We start from the raw sequence: 27,370 nt of genomic DNA on the forward strand, positions 1-27,370 counted from the left end.
TCAACACACATTCGTCCCATGTTTGTAGGCTATAGGGGTCTACTAAACTACTCGTAGGTTAAAGCTGCAGTAGGCGACAATTTTTTGGCATCATTGGGCAAAAATCCCATAGTAACCATTCAGCATATTATAATTCAAGTGTTCTGAGAGACTTCTGCACCTCCTCATGGCTCTGTTGTCAGGCTTTAAAAAATCTAGCTAATTTGCTCCAATCTCGCCTACTTCAGCTTTAACAAGGCCGTTATCACCCATTTATTTCGGTGAGCTAATAGATGTGGGTCATTAGGGCCCTACTATGTTGTAAAAGTGAAAGTAAAACAATGCAACACGTTCTAACACGATGTGAAACTGAAACTGCTGAAAACGTTACGTTTTCGAAACAAACCCAAAAAACTTCTACTTTAGGTTTAGGCAACAAAAACTCTTGGTTAGGTTGAGGGAAACACATCATGTTTGGGCTTAAAATAACACTGTTGGTTTCACACAGGTTGTAAACCCAGTGTCCTGGGTGAAAGTCCTGTGTTTGTTTGACCCATCCATCACCCCTCCTGCTGATTTATGAAACAACATCATGGAGGCAACCTTTACAATGGCAGCACAGACCAAATCCACTCCTTCCGTTCTTACCTTTCACAATAAAAGCCCTAGACATAAAATATTCACAGGCGAGTATTTTGCCTTTACGTGTTGTTTATTCTCCACGGTGTGTAAAGGCCTTAAAGAGTTGGACCGACTGACACTGCCATCCCTGTAGCCATGACTAGCGAGTCTAACATATCCGACTCAAAATGGATCCAGATTTCATTTTAGACTCCAAGAATTATACACATAACAGGACTGAGACACAAAAAGACTGTTGAGAAGAAGAAATAAGAGACAACTCCTCTTTGTTTACCTGCAACAACAACAACTGAATTCTTCAGAGAACAGATTTCCTTCCACTTGAACCAAATTTGATGTTGTCAGGGTGGCTCACTCCGACAAAAATCAATACATCCTTTAAAAACACGGACACACGCTTGTATACAGCGGATGGTGTGTGTGAGCACAGAGGCGTCCTGTTTGTCTCTGAAAGGACAGCAGCCACCAGAGGACTGCAGAGCTGTGATTACGCCCCCGGGCCGACGCAGCGATGTCTTGTTTTTAGTCCCCGTTTGGTTTTGTCTCGTTGAATCTGTCGACCTACCTGCAGCCCCCGGAGTCCAGACTTCCACACTCGTATCAAAGAATGTCAAACGCATGAAGCTCAGAGGTGGGAAGTGACAAGAAAACCTGTTAGTCAATTTTTTTGTGAAGTTACACACTGCCTCCAGGGGTGAAATAAAAATCAGTCTGCAGAGCTCCTTCTGACTCGATAAAAGGAGTTTCATCGTCGTGTCTCAGGTTAAATCCAGAACAAAACGGCTCCACTCGCTCCGCAAGCTCTTTACATAAATACAAGATGACGTTTGTGCACCGGCGGGCGGGAAGACGGGGAGCGCGGGCGTCTCTCCGCCAGGGTAAAAAGTGAAGTTGAAACAGCATAATTTGATAGTAGATTTGAGTACGGCTTGTTTTACAGCTCAGAGTTGGTAAACAGGGTTGTCAGGAAGGAACACAAAGAGAGGAATAAAACAGAGTTTATCACAAACTGCAGCAGAGCTGGGAAATCACTCTATAATTACTTTATTAGGAATCTACTGGAGATGTTTGTCACACTACACTTAATTACAACGACTAAGTGAGGAAAAACTAATGCCTTCAGAGAAATCATATTCACAAACATTCATGTAATGGGTCAAAGAATCGTTCAACAAGTCTCTGGACAGGCTGGTCTCATACAGTGTTCATAGATATACCTACACCCAGTAAATGCACTGTAATTCGTGTACATCCCACAAATTAAATATGTGTGTAATCCACGTAATCGTGAACCAGGGAATATAAAGAGCGACAAACACTGCGTAGGGAGGAGGTCGGGGTGGATGGGGGAACTTTCGCCCAGGAGACCGGCGTTCTAACCAAATGGTTTCCTGTGAAGACGAAAGTTAATTTTTTTTTTAAAAGACTGAACACATGTAACGAGCGGACACGTGTTTCTGTAAATATAGATGCAACTCAACCCGTTTCGCACGACGTGATTGGTTGATGCCTTCATTCACGGTGCGAAGGCTCATAAAAATCTAACTTGTTCCGAAAAAAAGTATGTTGTTTTTTCTCTGCGTAATATTCGCATTCTATGTCAAAGTGCTCACGACAAAAACAACAAATATATTGATGTGCAAGTTCATTGCACAAAAAAACAAAAAAAACACCCCTGGAGTGTAACAGCCTTTAGTCCCGGACTGAAATATATCAACTAATATTGGATGGATTGGTTCAGACATTGCAGCCCAGTCGCACTAAAGTTCGTGAAATAGACACGCAATTTAATATATTGATTCGTGTACAAAGACATGACTTTTCACATTTTTTTCTGTGATGGTCATGAAATAAATTTTTATGTAATCCACGTAATTATGAAGTGGGAAGTATAGAGAGCAGCGAACGCTGCATAGGGATGAGATCGGGGTGGATTGGTGGGTCAAAAAACACCAGACTTTCACTAGGAGACCGCTGTTGGTGCCCCGTGTGAGGCCAGACGTTAACGTTGATTTATTTGTCGTATAACATCCGTACTTAAGTAACGCCACTTCCAGAGTTATTTGAACCCAAACCACCATCTTTTCCTGAACCTGACGTAGTTTTATTTTGAAGAGACTGGAGCGCAAATTGACACGTGCAACACGTGTTGTATAAAGTTGTGCTGAGCGTCACGAAAAAAAAGGGAAATTCATGTCTATGTAAACAAATCAAATAGATTAAATTTCGTGACTATATCACGAAACTGCCGTGAGACTATTGGACTTTCATGTGATCCTCTTTTGTTGTATTATCCATATTTCTTATAATTCATACACAATTTAGAAGTTATGATACATTTTATTTGGCTCCAACAACATGCTGAATGTTTTTTTTTCCCCTTCACATTTACCTCTGTGTTACAGCAGCTTCTGATTGGTTGGTTCAATCACATGTCCGACGCTGAGATATCCCCACATAGTAAAACATTCATAAGAGACAAAGCCTGCAGTTGTAGCGTAGAGAGTCATTTAGCAGAGATAATAAAGTCGAGCCTCAGGGTGTGTTTGTAAAAAGTTAAAATCCTTCAGATTAAAGCTCCGGGCCGACGGAGGGTTTGTTTACTTCTCATTTCTCTGGTGAGTTGCTTCTCTCTGCTTCCACCGAGGCTTTTCTTTTCTTTTCTTCCCATTTACTCTTTTATTCTAATTTATTTATTGGGTGTGCTTGTCCTGTTGAACTGGCAGCTTTAAGAGGCCCAGAGGTCGGACGGAGGGGGAAAACTGAACATGAATGAAATTCATATTCAGTTTGGGTTTCCCTTCTAAAACAAGACATTTGTCTTTTCAAATAAAAACTGACATCTTTACTCACAAAACGACCTGCGCCCAGAATCTGAATTTTTTTTTGAAGTAATATTTAAAGGATTAATGTTCGGGCCGTCCTGCGGTGACACGCTGGCTCTTCTGTAGTTAAGAGATATTTACTGATGAACGTGAGTTAATGACTCCTTCAGAGTGACTGATAGCGCAGGTTGAAATAACTCCTGGAGGGTTTTAGCAGCAGCTGAAGGACACTACGGTATTTATACTCTTGACTTGATATTTAATCCTCGCCAGAGGAGAAAATATCTGCACGCTGATGTCACTTTAAGATTTATTTCATGCTCTTTTGGTTCTCTAAAAGTCACCACTTTGCATCAGCACTGAGGGTGTACACAATAATGTGAACATCTGTGCAATGTAATGCAATCATCTGACCGCAGCTAGCTTCACTGATAGGTGCGGTTGGCTGTGCTTTGCTGCACCTGTAACCACACCCACTAGTGATGTCACAGGAACCTGGAGTACAACTGAACATCACTGCAGCAGATGTATGGATTAGCAATATCCGGCCACTGTGCTGGACGGGGGAAGACTGAGGGGACATGGCGGCGATCAACCTTCATTTATTAAGGTATCGCCAACAATCAGGTTCAGGCAAGGACGCAAAATAATTATTAGACATGTGTATAAAACATTTTTACTATCCAAACACACATCAAATTACACTGACATCTATAGCATCTTTGGTTTTCTTTCCCTCAAAAAGGCGAGGGCCTTGACGTTTTGCGAAGTACCCCTATGTGCCGGTCTGATGTATCTCTAGTTCTGCTGCTGATATTACAACTATCCATCATGGGTCTGACAATGTTCTAGTCGTGTAATTCTACATCTGTGGAGTACTTTTTCATACCAATGTTAGCATGGCAATGTTAGTATTTAGCTCAAAGCACCACTGTGCCTCACAGAGCCGCCAGCATCACTGTAGATTCTTAGTGTTGTTGATATTGAGTTTAAGTTTGGCCCTGAAACTTTTCTCTGCCGTGGTTACGTCTTCGCCAGCCTTCTGATACACAGATTGACTCCTGTTTGTGCCTCTTCTGGTGACAGCTTCTCTGAACACTAATTGCCATTTGACTGGGATTTATTGACCCGCGAGCTGGCGCGGCGGCTCGGCCGGAGACCGGCAACAATAACACAAAGTTGCCCTAATTACAGTCACCGTCTCTGCTCCCATCTGGGTCGCTTCCCAGCGTGACAGAGATGAATCTGCTTGTTAGCCTTATGTGATTGATAATTACAGCTGAGTCATTCTTGTTTTGTGATTTGATTACTGCTCATGTGAAGTGCTGGTTATAATTGCTTTTCCAAGAATAAGACTGACAAGGTCCTGAAACACTTCAGCCGTCTGAGGGCACATTTTGTACGAATGATAAATACGATTCACTGGCTCACACAGGTATCGCTATTTTGTTACAAGAATCCAGTTTGTGACTTTGGTCAGGTGTACAGGTTTGTTCCCATGTTAGGTAAATAGAGAGATTGTTGGGTATCGTTGTTGATCAGGCAAGCTGCTGCACAAAGTGTTCATGGATTTGTACATGAAAATGTAATCATTACATTATTTCCTTTTGTATTCCCATTATATACATCATAAACTTATAATAGCTCATAACTCTAAGAAAATTGTTTGAATTTTACGAACCTGTTTATAAGATACCTTTTTAGAAATATTGTGTTTGTTTGACCTGTCCAGCCCGACCTCCCTACGTGGACTATAATTTAGAAATTTGCAAACATAATTCAATTCAATATGCATCAAAATATGTTTCCCTCTAAACAGAACTCACAATGAAGTTTAGTTTAGTGTGACTCCAAACTCGTCAAATACCGCCACTTGGTCAGTGACCCTCGGCATCGGAGACGTTACTTTTGGACTGACCAGGGACGGCGTGTCAATATTATATATAATAATATAAGTCTTTCATTAATTCTTTGGGTAAATCAGTGCTTTGAAATTTCAATATTCTTGGAACGAAAATGGCAGATCGAAGATATCGTATTTAACTTGATGCAGATGATACACCGCTTTATATATCCAATTGTGAAAATCCCCTTTCCAACTTTTTTTGTCTCATGTAAAGATTAGGGGTTAATTTCTAGGACCAGCTCAAACCCATGGATCATCATGAAAACCAGACCACAATGGTAACAAATAGTTGGGTCATTTTCTGTTGAAATGGTCTAAACACGAGTATCATTAAAAACGTTCATTAAAGCAGATAAAACTAAAGACCATAGAAGAACATCTTCCCCAGTCCTAAACGTATTTCAAACTATCTGAGGGGAAAAATTAATGTATTTGTTATTATTATGACTGTGAACATAACTCTGTCTAATGTTTATAATTAAAATAAACTTCTGCTTTCACAGGAAGTTAGGTTTAGGCAACAGAACCACTTAGTTAAGGTTAGGAAACGGTCGTTGTTGACGTTAACTTGACTGACTAGCGACTCACGGGTCTGACGATAATGAGGGTTAAAAGTCTTATGTTTGTTTGGCTTGTTGCAGAGTGAGAACCCCGGTGATGGTTGGTTCTTCGACTCCGACTGACCTGAGGAAGTGGTTGAAATGTTTTCCTGTCCATGTCGAATAAAGAAATGTGGGTTTTTCATCTTTTGTTCAGATGATTGTTACTCAGAACCTTTGTGTATGCGTCCTGATGATTGCCAGATATTTGGTGTTCTGCCATAGCAGCAGGCAAATCACTGCAGGACACACTGTACCAGCATTTGACTGCTGGCAGTTTCCAACCGTGACCTGAGTTGTTGAATGACAAAAGCACTTTCACACAGTTCTTTTTACTTCTCAGCTACTGAATCGTGAATGTTGAATTTTTTTTAAAGCTGAGTATGTTGGAGTGGAACTAAAATAGATTTCCCATCACCTGAAGAGAGGAATGCAGACTGGCTTTTTATTGGTCTTTTAAAAAAAATAAAAAAGCACTTTCTTTCAACAACTCAAATATATATTTTTGCTGCAATTTTCCTGCGTTTCTTTTCGTTATACAACTTCAAAATGAGTCAAAGCAACAACCTTCCTGTAAAATGCTTTAACCTATGTGATCAAATGTCCATACAAAACTGCCTTGAGAAAACCAGAGATTTAAAAAGATTATCAAGGAGTAAGTGCTGCCCCAAATACTCCCTGTAGAGCAACAAATGTGGATTAATCCGCCACTGAAAATAGTCCCAAACCAATTTCCTCCTGTTTGTTTGATAAAATGTACAGTGACCAGCTGTTTTTAGGAAATTACTGGGCCCTTTTTAAAAAAAAAAGAGACTATCCACCTTATTCTCGGGAGCATTACTGTAGAAATGATTATGGATGAGGTAGCAGAAGTAGCAGTCAGCTAGTTAGTCCCATAGTCTAACAATAGTGGCTAACGGCGCTTCTTTTGTAAAGCAATTCGCCTTCAATTTAGCAAATCTTGCTTTATTTTTGTTAACAGATATTTGACGTTAAATTAAAATGTCCTTGCAGAGCTCTGGTACTTGTTACGCTGTTGCCGGCTGTACTAACAACCAGACAAAGCTAAATCTGTGGCTTCAACAACAGTGTGTTGAACATGCACCCAAAACAAAAAGGGATTGTTGTTGTGACCGACGGTACAGTTTCCATCGCCGACCTACAGACGAGGAATCCAGAAGAATGTGGCTAAGTTCATTAGTGGACAAAAAGCCAAGGAGGAAAACCTGTATCCTACTTTGTGGTTGGGCTACGAAAGACCAGAAGAGATGTCAGGTCCTTTAAAGGACTGACAGCAGTGCCAGGAGAACATCAGCTATGATTTCATGTGTAGGGAGGACACAGCATTGTATTGTCTGTTTAATGACAGCCAGTTACTTTCGCTATTTTCTGTACAGATTAAAATGTAAGGCAGTTTATGGCACGGAGTGCAGGGCAGCATTGGACTACAGATAGTTTAAGTATGGTTATCTGTGTGTAGAAAAAAACTAAACCTTGTTACTGTGGAAGTACTGATCTGCCTCAGAGCTTTTCAGATTGTTCATCGCTTCACCGTCTATAGCAACGGAGTCAATAACGTAGCTAAATATGCTAGTGTAGGTTATCTGAGGCCACTTCTTCAGGTCGTCCTCCCATCCCTCCATAGTAGAAGGCAGAGGTATGATCACATTATCCCGTTTGAGGTGGAATAGGTGGTGGTCACACATGTTTTAATAGATTTCTTAATATAATCGCTCTAGGAGAGTGATTAGTGTACCATTACCATGGAAAACGCCAGTTAAGGTTCAGCAAAACGACGCGCCGGAAGTAGCGCCCATAACTCAAGCATCATGGGGGCTAGGAATTTTCTTGGTTTACTTGTCTTCAGTAGGAACCAATGGGCTTGGAGCTGAGAGCTACAGACAGTAAGTCAGACAGTACCGAGAGTCAGATTAACACACTGTCGGGTTGAGTCTTTTCATGGGATTTGTTGACCGTTAGAAAGAAATAGAATAAAATTAGCCTGTTCTTTTACTTTGGGTGTGAAATGTTTATTATTATTATAAATAATAAAATAAAATAAAGACTGGAGTCCTGTCTCTGTATTTCCCTTTGCAGCTGAATTCAGTGTGACTTCTGTTATTTCCACTGTAACTCCACTTATCAGACAGAAACGAGTGTGTGCTTCACTGTTTGTGTGTTCGCACGTGTCAAATATAAGAGTGTGTGTGTGGAGTAGTCAGCTGTTATTAATGGAAGAGTGAAAGGTGAGCCATTACACATCGCCAGGCGACCCGGTTGCCATGGTAGCTTGCATGTAAGTGCCCTACGGTTTCGCCGAAGCCCCGCGTGATAAAAGCGACAGGGATTTGAACTGGAGGCCATCAGGGCTGAAAGATGAACGGGGAAAAAAGAAACCCTTATCTGCTGCGAGGAGAGCTGAACTTTTACTTTCAATGTTGAGTCTCTGCTTTTATTGGAGTTAATCTTCCTCCGCGGGGCGTGATGAGGACGTAAGTACGAGGTGCTGATAGCAGAGTGGCGCTCAAGCCTTGCCATTAATCATGCAGGGAAGTCACGGAGACGCTCCCTGATCCAGTTTCTGGGTTTATTTGCGCTTACAAATGATCCAACCTGGGATGGAAACAAAACGAGCAGGGAAGAAGAAATGGAAACGAGGAGTGAGCGAGCGAGAGAGCGAGCAGCGGAGACAAAGGGAAGCCTCGAGGGGCTCGTAAAAAGACAAACAAAGCAAAGAGATAGTGTGAGAGGAATCAAGATGGCAAACAGAGACAGCGGTGGGTGGTGAGAGGAGAAACAAAACGACAAGAGGAGAGCGATACAAAAACAACAAAACGGATGAGTAACGAGTGAGAGAGGAGCGTTCGAAAATAGAGGTGATGCAGAGGAAGAGTCTATGTTTTTATTTATTAACACATTCAAACAGGAGAGAGGAGGAGGATTAAAACAGAGAATGTGTCTGTGAATGTTTTTATTCATGGAGACAGCAGGATTCTGGGTAAATAATGACACTTTCTACCAGGAGCTTTGGAGTAAAGTATGCTTCCAGTTAAGTTTTCCATCGTCCCAACTGGGGGCTGCACCTGTCAATTTTTATAGCGCTTCTAACACGCCAACCACGACCGATGACCAGCTGTGTGGAGGTGAGAAACTAGACCGGGTTCAAATGTCATTTTTGGTGTTAACAATGGAGCCACACAATGAATGTTTGTCAAGGAGAGACTGTGTGAGGGAGTGCTATGTTCAAGTCCTAATCAAGTTCTTAGTCCAGACCAACAAGTCCCAATCAAGTTCTACGTCAAGACCAACAAGTCCCAATCAAGTTCTAAGTCAAGATCAATAAGTTCCAATGAAGGCCCAAGTCAAGACCAACAAGCTCCAAGTCCAGACCAGCAAGTCCCAATCAAGTTCTAAGTCCAGACCAATAAGTCCCAATGAAGTCCCAAGTCAAGACCAACAAGTCCCCATCAAGTTCTAAGTCAAGACCAACATTTTCCAATCAAGTTCCATATCGAAACCAACAAGTTCCAAACAAGTTCTAAGTCAACACCAACATGTCCCAATGAAAGTCTCAAGTTAAGTTCCAGGTCAAGACCAGCAAGTCTCAATCAAGTTCTCAGTTCAGACGATAGGGACTTCTTTTTAGACAATGCATTTTGAACATCATGAATATCTATAATAAATACTACTTGTGCAGGCTTACAGGCTTATTATGACACAACACGTCCTTATACTAGTGAAATATAGCTCAAAATGAGTTTCCCCAACTAATTTCAAGTTCTCTTTTTTATCTTAAAGGCCTAAATTTGACATTTTATTTCAAGAACTCTTACCAAGCAAATTGCCACATCTTTACTTATTATAAACAAAAAACCCTTCATTGTTTTTGTTATGCATTTTTGAAGTGGCCTTTTACAACTCTTAAAGTTTTAGTCTTTACTGCAGACAGACAGACATTGTGGGATCCAAACCCATGTCGCGGTGACGGTACTCACCCATCCGGACGGCAGAGAGGGTGTTGGCCTTGCTGAAGGAGAGCGGTGCCATGGTCAGCAGCAGGACGGCGAAGTAAATCGACAGCAGCAGTGCTGGCAGAGCCGGCATCTTCCACTGCTCCTCATGGAGAATGGTCTGCTGGCTGCCTGTACCGCCACCTGCAGGACAGGAGGATTCATTACTACTACATCTATATATAGTACATCATATAATCTCCCACATATCAGATATCGAGTCTTTGATTTTAATGATTGAATTGAACAGCTGTCACACATGTTTTACGGGGTCATTTGTTACCATCTCAGCCTTTAAATTCAGACATTCAAATCTCACCGCTGACAGTCAACAGTCAGCTGCTCTATAAACACTCAACTTGCAGCAAGTCAGTAATTTCAGTGATTTGAACAATGATATCATCCATACACTTAGAGATGCTAAGCGGAGAAGGCCGCTACCCCCGCAACTCACTGCACGTATTGAGAAATAAGAGTATGTGACAAATAAATCCTTGAATCTCTGAGATAAAAAAAAATATGTAAATGAGAAAAACTAAATCAGAAGTTATTAAAGCACAGGGGATGACAGAGAGCAGGACTGACTGGACGTTTAACCAACTGAAACTCTGCAGAGTAACCAGACTGTCCCGCTACAGAACCAACCCGGTATCACACCAAAGCGTATAATAGACCCGCGTCTCCACCGGAAGACAGCGTATTAGTGTCATGTTTTGCCTCGCCAAGGCGTAAATGTTACACGTATGAAGGTGCAGCACGAGCAGGGGGCAACAAAACCACTTAGTTAGGTTAAGGGAAAACGTCTTGGTTGGCCTTGAAGTAAGTACGTACAATACATATGGAAACAACGTAACATAAATACAGAAAACATGTCACAAACATAGCTTACAAAACACAAAACACAGGTCTCCTGGTTGAAAGTCCTGTGTTTTTTGGACCCATCCGCCTCCCCGCCTTAAGCGGTTTTCTCACTTTTTATTCTACGTCCTACTTTTATATGCATATTTACGCAGATGTATTGACATTTCAGACAGTACAAACTACATGGTGTACAAATGACACGCCTAAAGCAAGAACTGCATTCTTATTACACGCTTTTGCCCTTGCAAAACGCATTTTTGTGCGACCGGGTTGGCTGAACACGTTTCCTGTGATCAACACTTTTGTTGTTTGCTGACTAAAAGACGACAGAGAAAAAAAGCAGTTTAGCAGTTTAGCAGTTTATTCCGTTGTTCAGATGTTTCCTTTTAGATGAAGAAACAAAATTACCAGCGTGGGCACCGATTGTTTTCACATGTAAACTGTTTTCTAAATTAGCCGGTTTAGTGTGAATGTAGTCTGAGAGAAAGAAAGGGAGGCAGAGATGACATGAGAAGATCAGAGAAAAGGAAAGAGAGGGAGGAGAGAGAAAACGTGAGAGAGGACAGAGACAGGAAAGGAAAAAGAGAGCCAGACAGAGGGAGGAAGAAAAAGCGAATATTGGCGAACAAAAGTGTGAGAGAGAGAGAGAGATGAAGAGACGATCACATGTTGCAGAGGGAGAGAGATTTAAAATGGCTGAGCGAGGGAGCATGACGAAACGAGTCCAAATCTTCAAAGTAGATTAGAGAGACTGAAGCGAGATTTTTTCATTAGCGTGCGTGAGTGTTTTGCATGTTTGCATTGAAGTTCTCAGAGCAACAACACTGAGCCCCGACGAACATCTAACGCCGTTCAATCCCATCATGCAACTGCTTCATCTTCACCATCTCTGCGCGGACAGTTGAGTTATGTTCCTCTAATTCCCCCTCTCCCCCCAAACAACACGTTCTTGATTTGTTTAACCCGCCCCTCGCTAAATGTTTATCGCCGCCCTGCCAATGAGGCATCCCACATGAATTTAAATGAGATTCCCAAATGGAATTTAAATTGGCTCGAGTCGATCGGGACGAGCTCCGTGGCAGAGAGCGAGACACAAACCGCGGAGAGATGGAGGAAGATAAAATGAAAAAGGAAGAGGGGGGTGGAGGGAGAGGAGATATAGATGATGATGATAATGATGATGTTACTGTTTTTAAAGATGACTGACTGATAATCACAACACATACTGATTGTTATCTGTTGCGTTTGCCAGCTGAATGTTTTGTCTTCCCAGAGTCTAAATGTGCAAACTGATTGTTGGTTAAAAACAAAAAGTAAAGCTGCAAGCAGTTGACGTGACATCATCGGACACAGTGCCCACAAGTTAGACGGTGTTTCCTGTGTGGAGCCCGTGGCGCTGTAAATGACATTTAGCATATTTTGTATCACTTTGTTTGTGGTAGAGCTGAGAACGCACTAATTCTAGATGAATCTGGTGACTGTTTTGTGTGTTTCGTCATCTAGCGGCGCCGCCATTACTGTGGTGGCAATTCACATTTTTTTACGTAACCATAGACTGTATATAAGAAGTAGATGTAGTCACTGTAACATCATCCATTGGTTTGTGGACCGCCGTTTAGAAGCCTCGAGTTTGGCATTTTAGCCGTTGCCAATTTGGTATTTAGCCTTCTCCATCTTGGTTTTGGGCATCGCCATCGTGGTATTTGGTCGTCAACATCTTGGTTTTTGGGCGTCACTATTTTGGTTTTTGGCCGTCAACATCTTGGTATTTGGCCGTCATCATCTTGGTTTTTGGGCGTCACTATTTTGGTTTTTGGCCGTCAACATCTTGGTATTTGGCCGTCATCATCTTGGTTTTTGGGCGTCACTATTTTGGTTTTTGGCCGTCATCATCTTGGTCTTTTGCCGCCACAACCTCGGTCTTTTGCTTTCGCCATCTTGGTTTTTGGCCTTCGCCATCTTGGTTTTTGCAATGAGAAGTGACACGAGAGGGGGTGGAGCTAAGTACAACCGAACGCTGAATAAGACATTTTTAGGCAATCAAAAATGTTATAATTAACTTTGATGAAGTGAAAAACACACTGTGAAAGGGTTAGGGTTCTAAGACGAAAACACGGACAACTCCCAGGCCGCACAACGCCGTGGCAGCGACCTGTCAATCACAAAGTAGTCCCGCCCTAAAGCATCCCCTGCTTTATGGTCTATTTGACTCTAAATGGGACCATAATTTACTAAATGAACATCATGCTGTATTGAAGAAGACTTGAAACTAGCGATTGAGACCATAAACTCATGTTTACAATGTTTACTGAGGTAATAAATCAGGTGAGAAGTAGGCTCATTTTCTCATAGACTTCTATACAATCAGACTTCTTATAGCAACCAGAGGAGTCTGTTCCAGTACTATATTTTATTCCTTTTTCAACCCTAAACTTTCAAGTTCTTTCTGAGTCCATCAAGTTTGCAAACTGAAAATAACATCAACTTTTTGAGAAGCCAAAAGAGGCTGTTCTTGGAGGACTCCTGAGCAGAGTTACCCCCAAAATGAACCTTCAAAACAACCTGCTGTTTGCCAACAATCCTGCCAACAGAGCGAATGAAGTCGGCTGAGAGAGAGCACGAAAGAGATGGAGAGCCTCAGAGACAACAAGACATCAAGAGAGAGTGATAAACGGAGGGAGAAAGAGGCTGAAAGAGGAGAGATGTAGAAACAGCAAAGTGACAAATGGAAAAAAAAGAAAAGAAAGCAAAGAATATGAAGGCAACAATGTGAGTGACAGGAAATTGGGCAGAAAGAGACGTGATGGTGAGCTGAGACAGGAAATGAGAAACGGCTGCAGGCAGAAATAAACAAATGATGATAACAATTAATTAGGGTCTTTCCTGCAGGAAGTGCTATCATGTCAGCTGGCAAACAGAGCCGACGGGGACCCCGCTGATACCAACCGCCACCGCAGTTCACTGCAGCAGCTCCGAGGCTAATCACAGCCTCAACTCTATTAGCTGCTTTCAATCCCATCTCATTTTACATTGGAGGCATTTAGCTGACACTCATTCGCAGCGACTTACAGCGAGCAGTAGCAGAGCAGGAGGCTTTAAGTCCCGGTTCATCAGCTTTACAAGGGAAGACGGCGAGGGGTCAGAGCCGCGGCAACTACAGAACAAACAATATCCTAGACGTATAAGACAATGGACCTCATGCAGAAACATGCTCTTAAACTTCTCTTATATTTTCTCTTAATAAAATAAGAGAAACCAACTCCAGTCCCAAACTTTCCTAACCATCCAAATCTGCTGTTACCAGGTGTGCTCAATGATGAATCCCACTTGATCAGAAATTGGAGGCATGTGGCCGATGGTTTTATTATTAGCATAACGCCCCCTAAGCGAAATAAGGGCAGGTGTTGTGCCGTGTGCAAATGTTCTGGCACATGCCCAACTGTATAAAATGACCTTGTGGTGACCTCTAGGATAATCACAGCCTCATGACACTTTACAACCACAAACTAGAGACCTAGAGCATTCAGAGGATGGATGGCTTTCCTAGCTAGATTAACAATAAGGGGGTTTCTGAGCAGTTTACACAACAGAAGTGCTCGCCATCCAATCGCCGAAAAATGCAATCCTTGCAGAAAATCTCCAAAAATGTCAAAAGGTTTTGATCCCAAATCACAGCATGGCTTCTTCTATGGTGTTCCTCAAGGTCTTGGTGTCTTAATGTGGTATTTTGGAGGGATTATTGATCATTTTGATCAATTCTCGAGTGGTAAAAAATGGTTAAATTTAGCACCAAATCTGTGTAACAAATGGTATCAACACAAACATTGCTGCAACAACTTATGAGACATAATAGAGCATGGGGATGACCATCATATACTTCTATCATAATGTTCTAAACCCTGATAGACATCTACTGTTGACCTGCTATCTCCCACTAAAGACCCCCTGTAACCTCCTAAAAAAGACTAAAACGGCTCCATTGTGGGTCTCAGAGGGTTAATGGAGCTAAGGGAGTTCAACTTGGTGGGATATAGCAGTATGCCACATACCAAGACATGAAATGGTTAAATAATAAAAAACCCTGAAATGAAGCCGGAACATCAGTGTTGATTCGTCCATCCATCCTGACTTTACACTGCTCCACATAAACATCACACGCTCTGTGTTCTACCCGTCAGCAGAAATCCCTGAAGAAGAAGAAGAAGAGCTTTAGAGATTTAGCTCAGCGGGACAAAAGGATCTCCAGCATTTCAAACTGAACTGAAGCCGCTTCGGTCAACATGAATACATCTCTCAACACAAAAGGTTAGAAAAAACGCCTTTTTAATCTGCAGAAAGCCAAACTCTCCCTCCCCTCCGTCTGCTGCAGCGCCGCATTAAAGGTTATACCGTGAATTTGACTCTCCTGACCTGCTGGTAGCTCATCTCATGCAGATGAAAGAGGGAAACATCAGAGCTGGCTGTGAGCTTTTTCTGATGTGAAGGATGATATCTCCCCCACCTCGTTTCACATGCAATAAAAGAGACCCAACAAAAGAGGAGCACTCCGGATAAAGCACTTTGTCTGTCGGGTAATGGCCCTTAATGCTCACCTAAATATAGGATATTAGCTTTCTCTCCCTTCTGGGGATAAGGAGATTTTGTTTTGCGGCGGCGGCATCATGAAGCGCAGAGTGTTGCTGACTCAAACCTCTATAATGACATGGTAATCCCCTCATTTAGCCGCTGACACGCGACACACTTCTGCCACCGAAAACAGCAGGAGGGGAAGAAAGTGGGAGGTTCGAGTCCTGCACGTAACGCTGGTCTGCCTTCCAAGAAATCACATAAAAAAAAAAAACGGCGCCCTGCGGTAAACACAGTGACAGGAAACAACACAAAACAAGAGAGGCAGAAAACAGATTTATAACCCTAAAGATTTATTTATTTTCTAATGGAATCCTTCCAAGAGCTCATTCGACTGATTTTTAATTTATCAACTGAGAACTTCTGTTTCTATGACCACCTACTAATTACTGGATTCACAACAGAACCTCGTCAGTGCTTTCTGCTGAACCTTCCAAACTAAATAATGAAATATGTTAATTGTTTTTTTTACTTATGCTGTAGGGGCGTTTCAATGCCAGAATCGATATATTTGCTTCATTTGAGTCTATGGGGAGGTCGAAGGAAGTTACCGCTTTTATTGTTGTAGTCTGAGTAACGTGACGTCATATCCGTTCCGTATCCGTCAACCAAAACAAATCTCACGGAGCCGAAACCAGAAAGTAGAAAATGTTGGAGTGGCTACCACCTGCATCCTCACATGTTAAATCCAGCGTGGTAAACACTACACATCCAGTAAAGGATGGAAACACTTTGGGTTTCACACATTGCAGGAAAAGCAGAGCTAGACATCACAGCTAAAGCTGCATGCTAACTCTGTCACGGACAGGAAACGTTATCGTATCGCGGCAATGTTGCGATCGAGGCAACTACAACTGTAGAGCACCCATATACTGACATTTATGTTCTCTGCATTCAAACGGCCCCGATGGAGCTGATCGTGGATGGATAAAGAGAACGGAGCTGACGGGAGAGCTAGAGACCACCTTGGAGAAGTATTATTTTGTATTGTACACAAAATACATAGATAAGATTGATTGGACATGCGGGTTAAATCACTCCGTTGGGACCCTTCCTAAAACAAGACTATTTGGATGGCAGCCTAAGTTGGGAGCTCTCTGAGAGTACTCTCTGAATGTTTGTGAATAAGGACCGGTGGGTTCAGGTGTCCTCAGATTTCTTGGAAGGCTTTTCAAAACTTGTGGAGGCACATCGGTTTAACTGCATTCAGTACTCTACAGTATGTACAAGGTTAACACTATCTGCAGCAGTAAAGCCTTTTATCATCCAGGAGTCCTTGATGGAGCTGCTGGTTGCTGCAGAGACATCAGACAAAAAACATCTTGTGACACTTGGCGGGATTGGGGGGGGGGGGGATGGGTTCAGGGTTAGCCTACATATATGTATCCGGATTTCACACAAATGTTCAGGATGTTTTCCAGAAGTTTTTGGCCAATTTTGACATTTTGTAGAACTTTTCTTTGTCTAGAAAGCTCTAACAATTATGAGATTTTTCAGGATGCATTGGGACTTTAGAGCTGTCAATCGATTCTAATATTCAATCTTGATTAATCACACATTTTGTATCTGTTCAAAATGTACCTTAAACCTTATTTGTCAAGTATTTAATACTCTTATCAACATGGGAGGGGGCTATTTGTTGCTACATTAATAAGGTTTACACCTGATTTGTAATTCCTGTTAATTTTGAAGATTTTTTACCAAGTTGCTGGTGTATGCTTTATTATTTTAATAATAAGTACAAATTCTGTTCATTTTTAAGATTTTTTTTACCAAGTTGTACATGGATGAATTATAACTTTAATAATAAATACAAATTCTGCTAATTTTTAAGATTTTTTACCAAGTTGCTCATTTATGATTTATTATTTTAATAATAAATAGAAATTCTGTTAATTTTTAAGATTTTGTAACAAGTTGCTCATTTATGATTTATTATTTTAATAATAAATAAAAAATCTGTTATTTAAAAAAAATGTTTTACCAAGTTGCTCATGTATGATTTATTATTTTAATAATAAATAACAATTCTGTTCATTTTTAAGATTTTTTATCAAGTTGCTTGTGTACGATTTATTATTTTAATAATAAATAAAAGATTCTGTTAATTTTGAAGATTTTTCACCAAGTTGCTGGTGTATGATTCATTATTTTAATGATAAGCAACAATTATATACATTTTTATCTATTTATTTATTAGTCACATTTTGTTTTACAAAGTTTGGAAATGATGTTTAAGTCAAACCTGATGTTGCCTTACACGATAAATATGTAAATATGTACATGATTAATCTAAATATTTCCACACTAATATCACCAGTAGCAGCATATTCATTCAACCTGAATAAATCGGATTGTGAATGCTGCTGAAGTGTGAGCCAGACAACAACGGACATATGCAATTAGTCATTAGACTCCCATTAGCGTTAAATTACCTCAACAGGTCTCCATATGTTCACAGTTCATTCACACCTCTGAAGAAAACGAGAGGGAGGCGTGAAGGAATACGAGAATATGTGTGTGAATGCTGAAATAAAAAAGTAAAGAGCAGATGGTTGTTGATGGGAAGAAGAAGAATGAAGAGTTCAGTTTCATGCCGTGTGATGGTATTTATCCATTTTCGGGGAGAAAAAAATAAAACATTATTGAAAGCTTATCGCTCAGCAGCAGAAGAAAAGCAGAGGAATCCGTCATGGTGGCACCGGCGCTGAGACACTTATTGACAACCTAAAGAGTTTCACGCCACATTATTCATCAGATAATTTAGAAAGAGCAGTGGGAGGTATCGACAGAGGAGAAAAACAAGAGAAGAACCATTTCCAGAGAGGTTAAACTGAAAGCTTCACTACCAGCTGTTTGGTAGTTTTTTAAAAAGCCGCATTCAGATGGAATTAACGTTACAGGAGGAGGTATTCACTCTACTCTGTAATTTAACGTTTAACAACAGACGTGGACATTCAGCAGGACAAAGACAAAAGAGAAAGACAAAAGCCTCCCCAAGGGGGGGCGCCGGAGAGCTGAAGCAGAGGTAAAAATACTGTATGAGGTGACTTTGAGTCAAAAATCAAGATCTTTATCTGAGTCACAACTCAGTCAAATCTGAAGTTTGCCACTTAGTTAGGGTTAGGAAACGGTCGTGGTTGACGTTCACTGACTAGTGACTCACGGGACTGACGATTCTAACGACTCACGGTACTCACAGGACTAACATTACCAACGGCTCACGTAACTAGTGTCTCGCGCGACTCAAGGGACTGACAACTCTAACGACTCACGTTACTGACGATACTGACGACTCACATGACTAGCAACTAATGGGGCTGACGATACTAACGACTCACAGGAGTTACGATACTAACAACTCACAGGACTGACGATACTGACGACTCACATGACTAGCAACTAATGGGGCTGACGATACTAACGACTCACAGGAGTTACGATACTTACAACTCACAGGACTGACGATACTAACGACTGACATGACAACTAATGGGGCTGACGATACTAGCAAACTGAACGAGTCACATGACGAACTACTGACGTGACAAAAAAACTCAGCGTTACTTTTAGTTTCACACGGGACACGAACAGCGGCGCTGAACTGACTCTCACTCTATTAATACTACGTCACTTTATTCTGAATTTATCTGTAACAGGTAAAGATGGAGGAAGTGTTGAGATTGCATCAGTGAGGCTTCCTACGAGAATATGATGAAATATAATAGAGGATTAAATTACATTGTAATAATAGCCTGTCTCAAATAAAGGTGGTCTTATTCCAGCTGGTGATAAAAGTCACGTAGTAAATGTCACGTCCATTATTCAAGAACTTATATTTGTCTACAAGAAGATGAGAGTAAAAAAAAAAGAGATCTTAAATGTCAAGGGCACTCGTTTCAACTCGACAGGAGATAAATGCTGACTTCACATTTGTTCTTTCATAACTTTGTGTGCCATCACATTAAAGTGAAGTGAAACTCACCGTTCCCTGTCCAACATGATATCCAATAATCTGCCGTCATCACCGTGAGACAAACACACCGAGGAGACTCTGGAAACACTCTGAATCACTTAAAATGTCAGGTGGAGTAAATGTGATAAACCTGCTGACATTTGTCTCAACTCCAGATCTGTAACTGAGCTTCAACACAACAAACACAACAGGACAGGAGGGTCCCCGTAGACCAGGATCTGACCTCAGCGGGCAGAGAACCACACATGGTAACACAGACATGGGTAAATTATCTGAGAGAGGTGTCAGCATAAAAGATTGTCAGGTAATTTCATAGAAGCAGAAGAGCAGTGTGAGATAGAGACGTTATTATATCCCCGAGGAAACAGGAATCAGGATAGTGATGATGGATGAAGGACAGAGAGGGAACATCAGGTGTTTCATTTGAGCGTTTCCTGATCTGCCGACTCTAAGGTTAGATAAAGATGGTGTTTGTGGTTAACAGGAAACTATGTTGACCAGATCTCATGAGAAGGCGTATAAATAGCGACATTTTAAGGACATTCGAGGACGCATTTTAGTCTTTTCGCATCATTTTTACACCACGCCAACAAAACTACGGTAACGGACGCAGTTATGTTAAAGTTAAGTTCACACTACACAACTTTCAAAGTGGTCAAATCAAAGTACTGTTAACACTACACAACTACAAGATCTTTCACCAGGAGGGATCCCCGATCAGGTCTCCAAACTACGTTTTGTCACGAAAACACACGCGAGAATTACACGGTACATAAGGTGATATCATACAGGAGACATGCTGACGATGTTGTTAGTACAAGTGTTCACAAAATAGCAACAACTTTGCTCCGTGTTGCAGCGCGTACAGTAAGTTCCTATTTTTACAGGCAACCCCGTCCCCAACAGATCCAGATATTTAGCACGCTAGATATCTGGAATGTGTCTGCGAGGCATCGGCGAGCCTCTCGGCTCACGTTATTTAGCAGTTCACACACGACGCCCAAGCACCGAGCCAATGGCGGTTTGCGTCTGATCTGGGGCTTTTGTCTGGGAGCTTCAAAAACGGAGAGTGGAAAATCAGGGCTGAAGTCGTGTAGTGTGAACTACGTATTTGGCAACAAAAACACTTAGGTTTAGGAAAAACATCCTGGATGTGCTTAAAACAATTATGTAAACTAAGCAAAATATCAGAGTTATTGATTAATAGCGTTATTTAGCGTTCTTCCTGACAAGCTGGCATGACATAGTTGGTACCAACGTATTAATGGATGAGCTTTTCTAGTTTCATATGATACCAGTATCATGTCTTTATTTCCTTTTATGTTCCGTTACATTGAGGAAACCTGATCCACACGGCCAGACAGCGTCTCACATACTGGTTATTTTGCATCATGTTGTCATTGAAGCTACTTTATGTTTATTTTATGGCTGCATCGTTCCATCAAACAGATATATTCTATGTTTCTTTTGCATCATTTTAGATACCTTTCCCCAGACATATTTGGTATCTTTGGAAACTTTTGACGTCTCCACTAGAATTCAACTAGAATTTTAATTAAATTTGGACAAAACAAAAATTAAAGATGTGCAGATACTTCAAATTAAAATCATTTTGCACGTGTCGTTTTTGTTCATTTCTTCCACACGATAGAAGGAATGAAGAAAAACACAAAGACTGAAGGAAAAACTGCTGACACAGAGGAGTGGAAGAGAAGATGGATGTGTGGATGAGTGGATGAGTGGATGAGTGGATGAGTGGAGGGCAGCTGCAGTCTTGTGAAGGTGACAGACTGACCCCTGGGTCTCCTCTGCACCCGAGAGAGTCGGACCGCCGGGGTGAATGCCAGCGGGGAAAACAACAGAGTCCAACGTCAGCAAATATAGAGGAGGAAGAGGAGGAGGAGGAGGAGGAGGGGAGGATGGACGTATGAAATATGGAGAGAGAGAGAGAGAGAGAGAGAGAGAGAGAGAGAGAGAGAGGGTGAATTTAGTGTCAATTAGAGTGGGAGAGGGGAGAGGTGTCGGGAGGTAAGGATGGATTTATTATAAGTGAGAGTGGAAGAGGAGAGGAGAGGAGAGGAGAGCAGGAGAGGAGGAGAGGAGAGGTGGAGGAGAGGAGCAGAAAAATGAATGAATCAATGAAATGAAAATGTATTTTATTTAATGTTCTGATAGAGCAGCTAGAGAGCAGATATTACACTCATCTGTGCAGAAAATATAATAAGAGAAAAGAGAGACTGCAGAACAAAAGGCAAAAAGTCTTAAAACATAATTCTGTTTTATTACGACGTGTCTCTGTGACCGTCTGACTGCTCGCAATCACATTTACCTCTGGTGATAGAAATGGTGGATAAAACTACATCAATAAGACCCAAACTGACCAATGTGTTAGGTTGTGTTATGTTGTATCTTGCTCTAAACTTCTTGAATACAACTCAACTCTGAGACGCACATATTTCTCCACGTATGCATCAATAGATAAATATAATCACACTTACATATAGGCTAGAAGTTTAATATATATATATATATATATATATATATATATAATCTCTCCCAACTGGTCAAATATCGACGCTTTGTCAGTGGCCCTATGCTTCAAAATTAAATAAACTCTGTATTCACAGTTAACTGCTTGATTAGGTTTAGGAAAAGATCATGGTTTGGGTTAAAATAAAGCACCATGGTTACGTAGTTAAGTACGTTACATACGCAATGTGAAATTAAGTATGTTACATAACACGTTAGGTATGCAGCGTAATTAGTTTACGAAACGTTACGTACGTAACCTAAAATAAGTCAACGTTGACTTTTGTTTTTTCCTAGGGGACACAAGCACCAGTCTGTTTGTAGCTTTACCTACGAAAAGTAACGCACTGTAAGTCGTGTTATGTTCCACAAAATGATTTTGTATTTTAATCCATGTAATGGTGAACCAGGAAGTATAAAGGGCGATAAAGTCCGTGCAGGGAGGAGGTCGGGTGAAAAAATACCCGACTTTCGCCAGGAGACCGGCGTTGGTGTCCCGTGTGAAACTAGTAGTCAACGTTGTTTTATTCATCCCGTAACATCTGTACTTAAGGAACGCCACTTCTGGAGTTATCTTAACCCAAACCACCATCTTTTCCTAAACCTAACCAAGTTGTTTCCTGTGAAGACGGAAGTTCATTTTGAAAAGATTGTATGCACGTAACAAGTGGAAACTGACACGAGTTGCTGGATGTTCGTAAGAAAAAACATGAAAAATGGAGAATAACTTAGGAGGAGAAAAGTCCTGTCTTTGTTTTGTTGGGGATTATTTTCAGTATTTTCGGATGAATCAACATTTGGTGCTCTAGTGCAGTGGTTCCTCAACTTTTTCACATCACCGACCCCTAAACTGACACAAATTAGACCACTGACCCCCATTTGATAAGATTTTGTCCAAGGGCAATGTTTCCTCATCGTATGATATCTTATAAAAAGTTAATCATCATTTTTCATGCGTTTTCCTACAAATGTCCAGCATCAATTACCGCTCCATCCTTTTCTAAATAAACCTCCGTCTTCACACCAAACAACTTGGTTAGGAAACTACGTAGGAAAAGATGGTGGTTTGTGTTAAAATAACTACGGAAGTGACGTTACTTACGTACAGAAGTTACGTGAAAAATAAATCAATGTTGACTTCTGGCTTCACACGGGGCACCAACAGCCGTCTCCTGGTGAAAGTCTGACATTTCTATCACCCACACATCCACCCCGACCTCCTCCCTATACACAGCGTTCACCGCATTTTATACTTCCCGGTTCACGATTGCGTGGATTACATAAACATTGATTTTGTGTGATATACATAAATGACAGTGCATTACTTTTCGTAGGTATGAGCTATGAACAGTAATGCCTGATGTGGGACACAAGCACCGACCTCCTGGGTGATAGTCGTGTCTGTTATTTTGCTGGGGACTATTTTCAGCGGCGGATTGATCCAGTGCTCTAGTGAGTATTAGTGGCAGCAGGATGGTGTATGTGGGGTTGAGTCAGAATAAACTACAGTTGTATATAGTTTTTGGGACAACAATGGAGCTCTACGGCACAGAGGAAGAAGAGATATCAGGCTCTGATACACAAACAATACTTATTAGTAGATACATTCATACAGAATCTCAGCAGACTGGACTGTCTGAATTTCACAGCAGCATCACAGAGAGCAAAGACTTGTTTATGAATGGATTTGAATTCTTACATAATTCTGTCGTGATCAATCTCTGAGAGAAAAAGACTTGTTTGTGGAGAGCACTCCAATGTCAAAGACTGACCTTCACCAGACAATATGTATAGAGAGAGAAAGGCTGGGGGGGGGGCAGTATATAGACAATAGAGAACGTGAGGCGAACGATCCATTGGAGATATGACCTCATCCTCTCCATACAGAGGATGTGAAAACGGAGCTCAGAGCGATTGAGCCCTGAACTAAAGCCGCTATTATCACCACGACAACAGCCATGTTTGTGGTTTGGTCTCTGGAGAAGCTCAGTCAGAGAGAGACGGTGAGATGTCTGAAGTGAAGCGTTCCACAAATCCTCAACAAGAAAGCTTTTTTTTTTTCTTTAATAACCGCAGATATGAGATACAAAGGTGTTTGCTTTATCATGTGCTCCACTGATCAATATCTTCATAATACATCAAACCGTTGTGTGATGTGAGAGGAGCTGCTCACAATTAAGACCGACTCTGCAGATCTTTACGAGGTTTTTTAGTGAAGGAGTTAAGAGGCTAGCTGAAGCATTTAGCAGCTAAAGAGACAGACATGACACGATATATAAATAAATAAACAAATATGTCATTAAATGTCGCAAAATTAATATTAACAATAATTGTACCCAATAATTGATAAATAAAATGTGACATAAATGGAAATTTCTGTTTTAATTTGCTTCTTTATTTATTGATCTGACAGACAGACATACCCAAAGATAAATCAAGAATAGCTCCACAACTACCAGGTCTATATGTATGATGTTGGTCTCTATGGATAGGTAAGACCTCAGAGGATTCATCCCCAGTGTCAGTAACATTGTGACTGTTACTATGCCTGAGTAAACTATGATGAACCAAAGGACAAATTTACATTTTTTATCCTCGCCTAAAATGTTTTCTAGATCAGACAGTGGATAACACCATTATAGCAATGATGTAATGCATAGAGATGCCACTGAATTCATTCAGCAACTCCTTGACTACAACTGTGCCAAAGCAGATATAAATAACACAAAGCACATAGATTCTGCAAAGGTTTTAGTGAGGATAGGACCAGGCGGATTCTCCTTTTGGACACTTAGATACCCAAAGTGTGCCAAATGTGTTTTCTACCTCTTGAAAGGGAATCTGGCTCTAAAATACTCCTGATATCCACTACAGGAGGCTATGTGCACACAATGGAGCCTTTGGCCATGACATTTACCCCGTGCATCATCACATTCTACCGTTGTGCACGGTATACAATCAATAAAATAAACAACTAAATTGTATAATCTTGACTCCAAATGGAGTCGTTTTATTATAATAATGAAATATGATCAAGTAGATGATAACAAATAAGATCAATAACAATGTAAATAAGATAACAAAAAATAATCCAAAGTCAAGTATGCACATTCAATATAAAAACTAAAATATTATAAAGTAAAAATACAATTCCTCGTGTGTTGATTTTGTAACTAAAATATTGAAATCATTACCAAACAAACATTGTTTGGACATAATACACGTGGAGTGTTGTTTTAGTCGCGTTAAGGCCTCGTCTTTTAGAAACTATTCAGAAAAAAAGACCACCACAGCATTTTATGAAGTTTTTAAAGGCAACGTTTTAACACACAGCTCAGCCGAACCCGGTACCGAGTCCATCGGGTAAAAGAGGTTAAGAGGTCGTGGTCATTTCACATATTTCTGTGAGATCACATTAACTGGATGGTTACATCACTCACTGCTGATTGGTTGGACCATCATACCCCCCCCCCCATCCCAAACAGGATCCAGCCAACATGAACATACAGAAGTGAGAATGAAATGACAAAGCGGGCCGATTATCAGGCTGCTTCAGTCGGATGAATATTCTTGGTAACGTTCCACCACTGCAGCACAGAGAGAGAGAGAGAGAGAGAGAGAGAGAGAGAGAGAGGTTGGCAGAGGACGGAGAGAATGAAAGAGGGAGATTAGAGAGAGAGAGAGAGAGAGAGAGAGAGAGGGGAAACAGACGGAGAGTGAAGAGGAGGATGAGAAGAAGAAGAGCAGCAGGTTCGTCTCCGGTGGGATCGTTCACACCTCCGACAGTCTGATGTTCAGAGTCCTCTGTGACACCGACAGAGAGGAGAATCAGACCTCTGGAGGAGCGTCTGAGTTAAACTAACAGGAAACTACCAGTGAGACGCCACAACGCCTTCATCTGTATATCTGCTGGTTCAGCCGGTAAACGTGTGAGGGTTTCCTGCTTTTCACTGATTCACTATCAGTCAAATACTCTGAATTATGAGGCTGAAAAATAAGCAATTTGAAGACATAACTGGGTTCTTATAACTTCTAATTTTATCATTGTTTTAGTATTTAAGTTTTATAGAACAGTGTCAACCAAACTTTTTTTTGACAAACCATTGCGACCTAATTCATAATGGGCCTTATCTATAAATCATGAGAGTGAACTATTGTGTAAATGAACGTTCCTGACCATCTTTACTGCCACATAACATTTCATTATCTTGAAATTGCAGTCGTTTTTGCATCTCTTTTTAGTCATTTTGCATCTCCTTGTAGTTGTTTTGCATCTTTTTGATTTGGTTTTGCATCTATTTTTAGTCATTTTGCATCTCCTTGTAGTCGTTTTGCGTCTATTTTTAGTCATTTTGCATCTCCTTGTAGACGTTTTGCATCTCTTTTTAGTCATTTTGCATCTATTTTAGTTGTTTTGCATCTATTTTTAGTCATTTTGTGTCTCCTTGTAGTCGTTTTGCATCTATTTTTAGCCATTTTACATTTCTTCATGGTCGTTTTGTGTCTCTTTGTATTCATTTTGGGTCGTTTGTAGTTGTAACTGCATGTGTATGTTTTTGTGTCTATTTTCAGTCATTTAGCTCCTCTCTGTGGCCCTCTGACCTCTTGGGCCACTGGACCTGTACCGTAGGTTTCTTAAATGTTTAACTTTCACCTTTTAACCACTCCAGCTCAACCAAGCCTCCATATTTAACCGTATAAAGAGGAAGGCAGGCTTTAGTTGTGACACTGCAGCATTATGTTCTTCTGTGACACACACACACGCACGCACGCACGCACGCGCACGCGCACACACACACACACACACACACACACACACACACACACACACACACACACACACTGATTTCTGAGCTGATTAACGAAATGCAAAATGAGTTCTTTGATGCTACGCGATCAGCTAGTGTACCATATGAAACACACTCGGATAAAAACAGAACATATGCTCCGCTGCAATCAATACAACCAACGAGGCTTTTACTCCAGCAGGAATCCAGATTATGTGGCTGCCAAGAAGCTCGCTGGTGGCTGGATGAGACGCCAAGCTGCTTTTATTTGTTTCAGATGGTGTTTGGACTGAAACTCGCTACAAGGCAGATTGACGGGGAGAGATTCTGTGTTCAGAGAACGGTTCTGGCTTTGACATTATTTCTTTGGAAGCTTCTTGATGTGGAAATGTAATTTGGATTACAGAGTTTAACACGGCAGAATAATTTGTCTTCACAAAGAAGCGTTCTCTGTTCAAAAGAAACAGTTGTACAAAGTGACAAAGGTCAAAATAATTCTAATTTAGTGTTGAAGGATCACAGAACACTGAAGTCCTCTTAACTACAACATGTAAAATACTTCCAATAATATTAAAACAAGCTCGCCACAGCTCATAACAGATCTCATTAGCAACCATGTGGAAAATTAGA

At 41.0% G+C, this 27,370-nt stretch overlaps 1 protein-coding gene across 4 annotated transcripts in view; it reads right to left on the reverse strand.

Moving 5' to 3' along the window:
- LOC119503735 (glutamate receptor ionotropic, kainate 5-like) overlaps positions 1–27,370 on the reverse strand; it is a 188,561-nt gene that overhangs the window by 60,104 nt on the left and 101,087 nt on the right. For 3 of the 4 annotated variants that reach the window (XM_037795675.1, XM_037795674.1, XM_037795677.1), the window contains exon 3: positions 9,947–10,105. In XM_037795675.1, coding sequence (XP_037651603.1) covers positions 9,947–10,055 — 109 coding nt within the window. In that variant the 5' untranslated portion in view covers positions 10,056–10,105. Of the gene's footprint in view, positions 1–9,946; positions 10,635–27,370 lie in introns of those variants that run through there. The other variant, XM_037795676.1, reaches the window with a different exon arrangement.

The sequence above is a fragment of the Sebastes umbrosus genome, chromosome 15 (genome assembly GCF_015220745.1).
Source record: "Sebastes umbrosus isolate fSebUmb1 chromosome 15, fSebUmb1.pri, whole genome shotgun sequence".
Classification (NCBI taxonomy): domain Eukaryota; kingdom Metazoa; phylum Chordata; class Actinopteri; order Perciformes; family Sebastidae; genus Sebastes; species Sebastes umbrosus.